At 46.0% G+C, this 13,632-nt stretch overlaps 1 protein-coding gene across 1 annotated transcript in view; it reads right to left on the reverse strand.

Annotated features, from left to right (window-relative positions):
- BLOC1S5 (biogenesis of lysosomal organelles complex 1 subunit 5) overlaps positions 1 to 13,632 on the reverse strand; it is an 89,371-nt gene that overhangs the window by 21,579 nt on the left and 54,160 nt on the right. Inside the window, exon 4 of the mRNA XM_073631029.1 lies at positions 6,593 to 6,651. Coding sequence (XP_073487130.1) covers positions 6,593 to 6,651 — 59 coding nt within the window. The remainder of the gene's footprint in view (positions 1 to 6,592; positions 6,652 to 13,632) is intronic.

Genomic DNA, 13,632 nt, shown 5'->3' on the forward strand with positions numbered 1-13,632 from the left:
TCGGCACTGCGTCGCTTTGACAATTGCGCAGTCATGGGATGTGGCTCCCAAACAAAATTGTCGTCCTTTTTTTCCCACAAATAGAGCTTTCTTTTGGTGGTATTTGATCACCTCTGCAGTTTTTATTTTTTGCGCTAAACAAAAAAAAGCGACAATTTTGAAAAAAAAACGCATTGTTTTACTTTTTGCTATAATAAATATCCCCCAAAAATATATAAAAATTTTTTTTTTTCCCTCAGTTTAGGCCGATATGTATTCTTCTACATATTTTTGGTAAAAAAAAAAAAAAATCTTAATAAGCGTTTATTGATTGGTTTGCACAAAAGTTATAGCGTCTACAAAATAGGGATTAGTTTTATGGCAATTTTATTAAGAATTTTTTTTTTACTAGTAATGGCGGCGATCTGCAATTTTTATCGTGACTGCGACATTATGGCAGACACGGACAATTTTGACACATTTTTGGGACTATTGTCATTTATACAGCGATCAGTGCTATAAATATGCACCGATTCATGTAAAAATGACACTGGCAGTGAAGGGGTTAACCACTAGCTGGCTAGGAAGGGGTTGCGGGAAGGGGACATCGAGTCCGCGGGACCCTCAGTTCTACTCACGGAGCACGCCGCCACGCACTCAATGGCACGGCGGCAAATTCAAAGGGACGTACAGGTACGCCCATTTGCGCAGCCGTGCCATTCTGTCAACGTACAGGCGGCGGTCGGCATGCGGTTAAAGGGATTTTTTTTTTTCCTACTTAAAAACAGACTTTTACTTATGCGGCATTCCTTGTAATAGGAATAAAAGTGATCAAAAAAAAAAAAAAAAAGGGACAGTGTAAAAATAAAATAAATAAGCAAAAAAAAAAAAAAAATTTGCAGAAACGAAGGCATACGTAAGTTGTGTCCACATATGTAAAACAGTGTTCAAACTACACATGTGAGGTATCGCTGTAATCGTTCGAGCAAGTGCAATAATTCTACCGCAAGATCTCCTCTAACTAAACAGGTAACCTGTAAAAAAATGTTAAAGCATTTCCTATGGAGATTTTTAAGTACTGTACTGTAGTTTGTCATCATTCCACAAGTGTGCGTAATTTTAAAGCATGACATGTTAGGTATCGATTTACTCGGCGTAATATCTTTCACATTCACATACAAAAAATTGGGCTAAGTTTACAGTTTTGTTTTTAATTAAAGTGTATTTTTCCAAAACAAAATCGCGTTTAAAAGAGCGCAGCACAAATACAGTGTGACATAAAATATTGCAATGACCGACATTTTATTCTCTAAGGTCTCTGATAATATATATATATATATATATATATATATATATATATATATATATATATATATATATATATATATATATATATATATATATGTTTGGAGGTTCTAAGTAATTCTCTAGCAAAAAATACTTGGAATACTAAGCAACAAATGTCAGAAAAAGGCCTGGTCTTAAAGTGGCTAGAAAGGAATGAGGAGGCTGGCTGGTGCAGCCAACATGCCAAAAGGAGTCATAATGAACGCAACCATCAGAGGAGAGGGAACTAGGGCCCTGCACAACAACCCCTCAAGGGAGCTAAAGGCTGAGCCTGAGCTATGGGGCCCATTTGACCCCTTATCTCTGCACTCATGGTAGACCATACCAGTACACATGACCTTCATAGCAGTGAAGTAGGAGGAAATGCCTCGGTGCAAGCACCTGTAAGCTGCCATAACCCTGGATCTGCATGTATAAACTTCTATGATGTGCCTGTCAGGTAAGAGAACCAGTAGAGGTTGCTTAACCGGCAACCAGATTCCAAAGAGGATGAGACAGGGAATGCAAGTGCAGTAACCTCCTGGCAATGCAATGATGCATGTGCAAAACATGCTTCAAGATATGCAGGTACAGTAGCATTCAATTTGAGCAGGCAAGACCATCAGCTTCCACCAAAAACACAACACAAATAAGAGATTCCAGCTGTGTCAGATAGCACGTTCCCTTTCTGGGCGCTGTGGTTCCTAGCAGCGATGCCCAGATTTGTTTACACAGTGAAGTTTCACTCACCTCTCTCCATGTATGCAACATGTTATGTTAAAGGATGCCGCTAGTTAAAATTGCTTATATTACTGACAGGGTCACTTTAAGAGAAACTCCTCTATAGACTTATATACAAAGCAAATTCATAAAAGCTAGTGTGTTCAACAGGTAGTTCAAATAAGCAAATAGTACACTTCAGCGATTCACAAGCTCTTAGCATGTCATGATGAAAAGCCACTCCATAAGACGACTTAATAGACATTATGTCTAAGGTATAAGAGCAACTGCTGTAACATTTACCTTTCCACTGTGGGATTTTTTTTAATAATAAAAGTGCTTTTTGTCTTTTACAAACGTTGGGAAAAAAAAAAAAAAAAAAAAAAAAACTTGTAGCATAAGCAAACACTAAGAATGTGTGGAAAATTAATCTAAAGTACAAGGCAGTTTAAAAACACTAACCCTTTACAAATGTGTTACTATAAAAAGTTAATTTCAATTATAAAATCAAACCTAGAGTCAAGGTAGACAAAAGATCCAGCATTCGGAAGTTCATATTCATACACTAACATCTGAAATTTACCTACAAGAATATATATATTTTTTTAAATCTTTGTACATGTTTTGCATTCAAGATGCATCCTAACCCAAAAACAATACTATACTGTATGTAAGGAAAAGCAGATTTTCACCCTAGGCTGCACGCCCATGACTTACACTCAGTATTAAAGTGAACCTAAAGTGGTTCTAAAGTCTAATGTTTTTTTTTACCTTAATGCATTATCTGCATTAAGTTAAATAAAACAAAACCTCACTACCTGTCACCACTCCAGTGCTGTCTCGGCTGCAGTCAGCACAGCTCCTCTCATTTGCTGGTCTCACAGGAGACTGTTGACGGTAAAACTCCTGTGGAGGAGAGAGCAGGGGTGTGGTTTACCGGTGCTGTATGCATCTATGGATGCACACAGCCAGACTCGGGAGTATGTGCGCACGAGGGCCTCCTTAGCACCTTGAAGAGGAAGGAACGGACAGTGCCAGCATGGGACTGCCAAAGAAGAGGCAATACTGCTGCACAGAGCAGGTAAGTCGAACATCTTTTCTTATTTTAACAAAAAAAAAAATAATAAAGTCTTTAATATTACTTTAATGATTTGAACAGCATAATGGAAAGAATAAAACCTGTTAGTATTGGTCAGTCTCTGTACCCATGTTGAAATAGGAAGTGGAAGGAAATCTCTCCAGTAGGCACACAGACTACAACATATTATTTCGGTTTGTGTTTTCCTGTCCCAGTGACAATCACTCCCCTTATTTCATGTCCTCCTGTTATAGGAAGAGGAAATAAACCAAAACCTTCCCAGCAATAAAAATTTAAGTACTCATATCCAAGTATGTTCAAAGCTAAAAGGAGAAAAAAGGGCTTGTCTGGAGCAGATTTTGAAATACAACATAAACATTTAATAAACCACATATAATACAGGTGTCCACAACTTATAAGTGATTTTTTTTGGCTTTTTAAATCAAAACAATGTTCAAAATCAAGCAACGCCTAGCAATCAATCAAAATTCATCTTCTGTGCAATAAACGGATACAGTCAACATGTGATTAGCTGCTACATCATTGGGGTTTGTATTGCCTTAACCAGGGCTTTTTTCCCCTCAAACAATAGGTGCTGGAACTCAACCACGACCCCCCAAAACCCCTCCCCCTACACACACCCTCCAAATGACATCAAATAGTGGGTGTGCTCTATCAAATTTCACGAACAGTAGGAGGGTCTTAAAGGGGCAATAAATACCAGGATTGCATTACACACAGAGTGCAGAGCTGTCACTTGTAAACACAGAAACCAGACTTCTGTGTTTACAAGTAATAGTGGTGGGCAGGGAGCAGAGAGTCTGAGCCAGAGGTGGTGGAACTGAGTTCCACCAAGTTCCCCCTGAAAAAAAGTCCTGGCTTTTAACTATATGACTTAAACTAAAAAAAAGTGCCACTTTAACCCTATAGAAAGTCACTTGAAAGCCAAGGTGCAGCCAAAAAAACCCCAGAAAAAAATCAACACAAGACATGTCTAACACTCAGTAAGATGTGTCCCTTGTGCTCATGCCTCTTTTGGTTGAAATCTTTCTCCATCCAAGCACCCTCTGTTCCCCACCTCCGCTGTCGTAATCTTCTGGTGCGGAACAGGTTAATACATAAAAGGGGCCATCACATGTTCTTATCAAGAGGCCCTAAAAATGCCTGTCCCTTCCACCCAGCTTCACCATTCATAGAAGCTGCACTAAACACGATCATCCACCCATCCTCCATTCTTAGTTCCTGTTTCAATTATAGAAGCTGCAGTATGACTTCTATGAATGGAGAAGCTGGACACGGATTGCTCGGGACAGTTCCGTATTTGACAGGCCTGTCCTGGGTCCCAGGCACCTTCATTCCAGGACCATACAGTGTCCTGGAATTGCCCCCTGGGCCGATCTGATGCCCCCCGATTAGGCTGCTGCATCGCCGCTGTCACTTCCTGGGGGACTCCTGGGCCGGCCGAGAGCCGTTTTACCAGAATCCACCACCCGCTGGTTCACTGCCCTAACTGGTTGCTAGGCGCCTGCCATCTAACAACCAGTGACGTCACCGCAGAGCGAAGTCCCAGCATTCAGAGCGGAGGAGGATGTAACTTCCTCCTCCTCTGCGCCTAGTGCATTGATCCGCCCACATCCTCCTCAGTCTTCTCCGGCGGAATGCAGATGGATGACTGCAGTGCACTCAGCAGAGGACGGCAGAGGTGTAAGCTGACAGCAGAGGAGAGGACACTGACATGTGACAGATGTTGCATCTGGCGGCAGGCTACGGGTGGCAAGTGCCACGCTGCATCTGGCGGCAGGCTACGGGTGGCAAGTGCCACGCTGCATCTGGCGGCAGGCTACGGGTGGCAAGTGCCACGCTGCATCTGGCGGCAGGCTACGGGTGCCACGCTGCATCTGGCGGCAGGCTACGGGTGCCACGCTGCATCTGGAGGCAGGCTACGGGTGCCACGCTGCATCTGGAGGCAGGCTACGGGTGCCACGCTGCATCTGGAGGCAGGCTACGGGTGCCACGCTGCATCTGGAGGCAGGCTACGGGTGCCACGCTGCATCTGGAGGCAGGCTACGGGTGCCACGCTGCATCTGGAGGCAGGCTACGGGTGCCACGCTGCATCTGGAGGCAGGCTACGGGTGCCACGCTGCATCTGGAGGCAGGCTACGGGTGCCACGCTGCATCTGGAGGCAGGCTACGGGTGCCACGCTGCATCTGGAGGCAGGCTACGGGTGCCACGCTGCATCTGGCGGCAGGCTACGGGTGCCACGCTGCATCTGGCGGCAGGCTACGGGTGCCACGCTGCATCTGGCGGCAGGCTACGGGTGCCACGCTGCATCTGGCGGCAGGCTACGGGTGGCACGCTGCATCTGGCGGCAGGCTACGGGTGCCATGCTGCATCTGGAGGCAGGCTACGGGTGCCACGCTGCATCTGGAGGCAGGCTACGGGTGCCACGCTGCATCTGGAGGCAGGCTACGGGTGCCACGCTGCATCTGGAGGCAGGCTACGGGTGCCACGCTGCATCTGGAGGCAGGCTACGGGTGCCACGCTGCATCTGGAGGCAGGCTACGGGTGCCACGCTGCATCTGGAGGCAGGCTACGGGTGCCACGCTGCATCTGGAGGCAGGCTACGGGTGCCACGCTGCATCTGGAGGCAGGCTACGGGTGCCACGCTGCATCTGGAGGCAGGCTACGGGTGCCACGCTGCATCTGGAGGCAGGCTACGGGTGCCACGCTGCATCTGGAGGCAGGCTACGGGTGCCACGCTGCATCTGGAGGCAGGCTACGGGTGCCACGCTGCATCTGGAGGCAGGCTACGGGTGCCACGCTGCATCTGGAGGCAGGCTACGGGTGCCACGCTGCATCTGGCGGCAGGCTACGGGTGGCACGCTGCATCTGGCAGCAGGCTACGGGTGGCACGCTGCATCTGGCAGCAGGCTACGGGTGGCACGCTGCATCTGGCAGCAAGTGACAAGCTCAGGGTTCCCACTAATTCTGCATTATGGTGAGTTGAACTATTTCATTATATATTACAATGTAGTAATATAAATAATGTGATTTGATCATCCTGACACCAAATCAAGCATGGTGTTGGGATGATTTAAGCGCTAACACCAGCAAGTAGCCTGACAAATCGCCCGCTGCCGAATGCCCCCTCATCTTTTTTGGGAAGGCGGGAAGGCAGGGGGGTGGGGGTGTCTCTGAATGGCAGTTTGGAAATATGGTCACCCTAGAGGGGGGGCACAGCAGGAGGAGAATCTCAACCAAAACAAGACGCATCAACAAGGGACAGGTTTTGTCTGTTTTTTTTTTTTTGTTTTTTTCTAATACTTTGGCAGCACTTAGGCTTTAAATAATAACTACACCTTTGGTTTTGACAGCTTACATTTGTGAATTCTGCCCCAAAGTTTCCATCTTCACTATAGGTATTCCAAGATTTCAGTTCTTTGTATGTCTCAGAGTAATATTAGGAATGTGGTATGATCAGCGTTTACCTTTGCATGTTCCTGCTCTTGCTGCTGGAGCCTGCGGATGGTATGACTGGCAGTTTCCACTGAAAGAAAGATTTGAATTGATTAATCAGCTGTTCTATCCTCAAAGAGAAGTTATGTACACAAAAGCATGTGCGACAGAACTAAAACAAACTTTAGTAAAACATGTTCGCACTATGCTCAGGAAGTGCCCTTGGGTGATCACTGCGAAGGCCTGGTTTAGCATACCGCATGCTGATGCTTTAAATAGCCAAAGCAGGAAAGGATATAAAAGGGCTCATCAGTTTTCCCCGACTGACAAGCAATGGGAATTGCTAGTACTTTGTACATATGCAAGGAAAGGCTTGACAAATCTCAGATTGCTAACAGATGGGCAGAGGGGCTTAAATATTTCCTTTATTTACATATTCCAGAACAGCCGTACAAACATTCAAAGCTCTTGCATTGTTCTTTGAATATGCCACACTTGTATTTTAAATATTATATCAAACAGGCAACCATATAGACATTTCAGTGTCTACAGACAAACAAACCTTGGGCACAAATGCATTTACTTAAAAACAATTATATTTTCCGTCCATCCGAAGTCCATGCGAACACTAAAATCCCTGATTTATAGTTACCCACAATCTAACACTAACCTTACCAAGCCCTGTAAAGTAAAAATCAGTATACATACCTTTTTTTAACCTGATCCTACCCCATCTCCAGTGGTGGAATCTTTGCAGAGTACACCGCCGACAGCAGCTGTGAAATAAATGGGAAGTGATGTCACCCATAGATTTACTATGGGGCTACCTTTGTCATCCGTGTCCTCTGGACTTGCCATCACAGTGAAGGTACGTATACTCATTTTTTTCTTTATAGGGCTAGATAGGTTAGTGTTAGATTGGTGGTGTCTATAGATGCAGGGATTTTAGTTTTTGCATGGACTTCCACTTTAAGGGTAAAGGGGTAGGCTATGTGTAAAATAGGTTATGCATTTGAAAAAACTGCTTAGATCAGCATTGTGAAGCTCTTCTGCCATCCTCCTCCCCTTGCTGCTCTCACCTACCTACATGGAAAGTTCCCTGTTGAAGACAGTTGATCATCAAATGTAGCAAAGGAAGGCATTTACCAGAAAAAAACTAAAGTGATACTAAACACACACTGGTTAACTTACATTGTCCCTTCTGTTTCTGTATGTGGATGATGGCACTATTAATTTTAATTAACCAGCTCGGGTCCAGAGAAATTTATTTTATTTTCCCTGCATACGGGTAAAAATCGTAACTTTTGGCAATATAATGACAAACTTCCAGAACATTACATATTTTCTGAAAGCAGAGGCCCTGTAGAATAAAAAAGGTGATAGTTGCAAATTGTTGCTTCACATGATATTTACGCAACTGTTTAATTAGTTGCTGCCCGCACACCGTCAAATGACGGCGGGGCGGCTCTCGTTCTGGGACGCCGTCATATGACGGCTGTGACGAAAATATAAGCGTAGGATAGTTTTGCCTTAACTAGATGTGGTGTGATCTGTAGATGTAGTTTAATTCTGGGTTATTAGAAATATAGTATTCTATGTCAGTCATGCACATATGTTCTGTCATTAGCATTTGAAAAGGACAGAGATTTTTTCTAGGATCAATGTGACACCTAGATGCCAATAAAAGCTCCCATTACAGTAAACATAGATTGCCAGCTTCCTGAGGCTCAAAGAAATCTGCTAGTCATCTTGGCCACACGGATCTGCAGGGGGCATTCACAAGGCTCCGGACAGTCTGTAAGCTTTGATTAATATCAAGAGATCTAAGGAACCATTTTTATCTCTCATAAAAGCTAAAATATTAACGACAGAGATGAAAATAATTTCTTTTGATCGTACACCTGATGGGTTACGTGTACATGTAACTCGGTATGTTTAGCAGGTGTGGAATCCTAGAGAACCACACAAAACCGTTATATGGCGCCTGATTGCGGCAGGCAGGCAGTGATTGGTACTGTTGCGATCGGCATGATGCGCTGGTATCGGAAATCCTATCCATGACCCAGCAATCGGCGCCATTCTGGGCCAATTTGACTCTGGTCATTTCAGAACACAAAACATTTGTGGGCTGAGACAGGAACACCCCCCCCAGGGTTGATTGGCCAAGGGCTAAAGTCCAGCCCGCATCCATATTTCAATAAATTGGGTAGCCTGAGATATGGACATTGTTCTTCCACGAAGCCAGTTCGAAACTGGGGAGTTCCCACATGTTCCAGTATGCTTCTACTAACGGATAGATTTTCTTGGTAAAGTTTATTTCTGTTTTTATCCCTTTTTATTTTCATAGCAAATTGCCAATTGGTGTGTCTTTCTGCATTTTTTGTATCTTTTTTGGTAAATCTTTTTTCTTTGTATATCTTATATGCACTGCCCACTTTTGGGATATTAAATGATAAAATTAATAAGTGACTTTTGTGTACTAAGCTAGGACTCATATCTCTGGAGAGGTTGTTGTATTTTAGTGCCTAAGTACTCGGTTTAAGTTACGTACCAATCGGTATGCAATTGCACTGTGTGTTGGCAGATTGCATGCAGATTGTAAGCTAACAGATCTTCCAGACGGAGATCTGTGTGTGTGGTGGCTCAGCAGACCAGTCTGCGGACAAACTGTTGGGTGGTGGCAGGCTATCGTTTATTGTGTGTCTGGTGTGTGGGTGTGGGGACAGTGGGAAGAGTGATTAACACTTGCAGGATAGCTTGCAGGATAGCTGGAGGAATCCTAGAAGTGTGTAGTAATTGCTAGATTGCTCCCCAACCCTTAGAGTGCACCAGATTGTATGTAAGATTTGTATCTGCCTGTGTGTGGTCAGCTAGCTGGATTGGAGTGGAGTCTCCCTCTAGTGGTGGCCAAAGGTAGTGCAGGCTGTGAAAATACTACAGCCGGTCTTACATTCGCAGTATAAGTTCCCCCTTATTCCCTTAGTTCCTCATATACCCCAGTCACGGAACGCACGTCGCGGTCGGTTAGTCGCCGTTGGGGTGCGAATTCGTGACAGATTGGTGGCAGCGGTGGGATTTGCTTAGTACATTAGTACATGGTTTATTCATTTAACCTATGTACTAAAGGTTGGAAGCTTGTTAGAAGCAACTGACCTACAGAAGCTCACTCAGTGCATAATTTTTGTTTTGTAGAAGACATACTTGGCTATTTGCTCCCCACCCCCTCTTGTTTTTTCTTTTCTATCTTTTATTTGGGCAAAAAACTTGGAGATGGTAACCCACGAGATGATATGCTGGTACAAGAGGCAATCTGAAGAGACCGCGATTGACCTCTGTGAGCTAAGAGGCATCAGTACAGTCGGCAAGACGAGGACCCAGCTTTTATGTGCGTTGATAGAGGATGACCATGAACAGTTCACCATGGCATCTAAACCCAGAGACTGTGCCATTCCAGATGACTGTGTGAGACAGCATGATTCTGTTCTCAAACCCTCTCAGCGGAAGAAATCACTACAGCAGATGAAGCAAAGAGAGAGAGAGCACAAACTGAACAGTCCCCAAATCCAGCATGGAAATGCAACATCACCTCCATCTGCATCAAGAACTACAAGAACTAGACCTACATCTGTGGAAACCTTGAAGTGTTTTGTCTGTAACCAAGGTGGACATTACTCGAGCCTTTGTCCAAAGAGGAGGAGGCCTAGCCCACCAGCAAGTATGAAAAGTGCACCCCCTACTGTGTTGCTTGTTGGGGAAAATGTAGGAGACCGAGCGGATAACCTGCAGCCAGTTACCGCAAGTAACAGCGTTACAGTCGGACTCCGAGGTATGGGATCAGAGGATGTCCTAGCTCTTCCAGGATTGAGGTGCTGTGAGGATGTGATCCCAGGGGAAGCCATGTTTGTCACCGGAGGTGGAGGAGCCATCTCTGCCGTGCCTATGGCTTGTGTTTCGTTGAACCTGGACTCTGAAAGCCAAATGAAAGAAGTGGGCAGAGCAGATCCCACGTATGTAGGAGGCCATGCGGATAGCCTGCAGCTGGTTACCGCAGGTAACAGTGTTACAGTTGGACTCCAAGCTATGGGATCAGAGGATGTCCTAGCTCTTCCAGGATTGAGGAGCTGTGAGGATGTGATCCCAGGGGAAGCCATGGTTGTCACAGGAGGCGGAGGAGCCATCCCTGCCATGCCTATGGCTTGTGTTTCGTTGAACCAGGAATCTGAAAGCCAGGTGAAAGAAGTGGGCAGAGCAGATCCCACAAATGTAGGAGGCCGTGTGGATACCCTGCAGCTGGTTACCGCAGGTAATAATGTTTCAGTCGGACTCCGAGATACGGGATCCACGGATGTCCTAGCTCTTTCAGGATCGAGGAGCCATGAGGATGTGGTCCCAAAGAAAGCCACAGTTATCACAGGGGTTGGAGGAGTCATCCCTGTGTTACCAACAGCTTGTGTTGCTTTGCTCAGAGGATCAAAAAGCAAAGTGAGAGAAGTAGGCATAGCAGATGCCAGTAATGTACTATTGGGTACTGACCGGGTGCAGTTGGTAGCCCGCTATGAGCCAAATTCATCCCCCCTGAAACCTGCATCTCCACCTGAAGCCCCGGATTCACGTAAAGTACTGTTGGGTGACTCAGTGCACGTTGGGAACTCTGGGGAGGGTCAGGGGACTAGTGACTGTGTGCCAGGTCCAGGCCCTAATGGGTTTCTGGAGCCAAGGCCCAGAGAGGAAACTAAAGTCAGAATGAACTCTGAAATTGATAATGTTTTGTGTGATGTAAAAAGTCATGATCTGTGCTGTGCAGACATTCCCTCTGTTGCAGTGGTGACTCCCGGGGCCCACCGGGCTGCCCCGAACTGGTTATTGCCCACTGCTACAGAGGGACTGTCTGTGAAAGGGCCCAATCCAACTGGGTCGGACCCTTGTGAACTTGGTCAAGCAGGCCTGAGGTCCCCTCACACTGTTGTCTCCCTGGCGTCTGTGGCAGATCACTCTGAGTCCCCTGAGGCTGTTAAAATTGACATCAGCCTGGAGGAGTACAGAGGTCTGGCTGATGGACTGCCAGTTGGGGATGGCGGGATGAGGGTGTATGGGGAACAGGACTGTGACTCTGTAACCACATGTAAAGAAAAGGAATGTTTTGAAGTACCTGCTGAAAAGGCAAATTGTGTTTCAGTAGATCCTGGTACGGACAAGCAAGGTGTGCTTGTAACCTTATGTGAGGCAAAGTCTTCTGTAGTCTGCTCCTCTGCCATCACAGCTACCAGTACTTCCATTGTGGATTCTGGGCTGTGCATCACAGAGGAAAGACCACAGGGTGAGGGGGCAAATCTGATCCAATCTGACTCTACTCCCTTGGCAGTTGCAGCTGACAGCACTGAGTTCTTAGGGGATGATACAGTTGTTGCCAGCCCAGAAGAACTCAGGTGTTGTGCCAACAGATGCTCTGCTGAGGATGGAGTAGGAGTATGGGATGTGGGTCAAAGGACAACCTCCGGTGGAATTCAGTCTTCTGTGATCTTCTCCTCTGTCACCACAGTTGCGAGTACTGCTATTGCGGATTCGTTGCTGTGTGTCACAGAGGGAATGTTACAGGGTGACAGGGAAAATCTGGCCCCATCAGGGCCTACCATCTCAGCAGCTGCAGCTGACAACACCAAGTACTTTCTGGCTGATAAGTCTGATGTTAGCCCGGAGGAACTGAGGTGTTGTGCGGGCAGGCCTTCTGCTGAGGAGGACAGAGTAGGAAAGTGTGACACGGGTCAAAGGATGACCCCTGGCAGAATAAAGTGTTTTGTGGCTTTATCCTCTGTCCCCACAGCTATGAGTATCATGATTGAGGATTCATTGCTGTGCATAACAGGGGAAGAACCACAGGATTATGGGGGAAAACTGACCCCATCTGAATCTGCTCTCTCAGAGGCTGCAGCTGATGGCACTGAGTTCCTACAGGCTGATATGTTTGGTGTCAGCGTAGAGGAATTCAGGGGTTGTGCTGGCAGGTCTTCTGTTGAAGCAGAAAGAGAAAAAGTGTGGGAGACAGGCCAAAGGGTGGAGGCCCTGGTACCCAGGTCATGGAACCAGGCCCAGATCACCCAGGGACGGCTTTATGCCAGGCTCAAACATCTGGGTGTGGTAGCTCATAGAGTACCACCAGATGGCCAGGGCCAATGGCTGAGAATGCTGACAGCACACAATGACAAATTTGTCTGTACCCTTTCAGTAGGTAGTCAGTGGCCAGTGGATGAAGTGGATCCGCAGGGCAATCTGCTGGCCAATCCTGATCCAGACCCGTTAGGATCAGTCAGAGAGGGGTGTGGTCGCCCTCTCCTATCTGCAAAGGGACAGGCTGAAATGTCGGTGGTGCCAAGCTTCAGTTGGGGGAACCTTCACCCCCCATCTTAGGGAATCTTCCATGCAGACGCGTTAGCTGACCCGTTTAGGCTCAGCTGTGCGTCTACTGGAAGGGGGAGATGTGACGAAAATATAAGCGTAGGATAGTTTTGCCTTAACTAGATGTGGTGTGATCTGTAGATGTAGTTTAATTCTGGGTTATTAGAAATATAGTATTCTATGTCAGTCATGCACATATGTTCTGTCATTAGCATTTGAAAAGGACAGAGATTTTTTCTAGGATCAATGTGACACCTAGATGCCAATAAAAGCTCCCATTACAGTAAACATAGATTGCCAGCTTCCTGAGGCTCAAAGAAATCTGCTAGTCATCTTGGCCACACGGATCTGCAGGGGGCATTCACAAGGCTCCGGACAGTCTGTAAGCTTTGATTAATATCAAGAGATCTAAGGAACCATTTTTATCTCTCATAAAAGCTAAAATATTAACGACAGAGAGATGAAAATAATTCCTTTTGATCGTACACCTGATGGGTTACGTGTACATGTAACTCGGTATGTTTAGCAGGTGTGGAATCCTAGAGAACCAAACAAAACCGTTATATGGCGCCTGATTGCGGCAGGCAGGCAGTGATTGGTACTGTTGCGATCGGCATGATGCGCTGGTATCGGAAATCCTATCCATGACCCAGCAATCGGCGCCATTCTGGGCCAATTT

This window comes from Aquarana catesbeiana, linkage group LG05, assembly GCF_042186555.1.
Source record: "Aquarana catesbeiana isolate 2022-GZ linkage group LG05, ASM4218655v1, whole genome shotgun sequence".
Classification (NCBI taxonomy): Eukaryota; Metazoa; Chordata; class Amphibia; order Anura; family Ranidae; genus Aquarana; species Aquarana catesbeiana.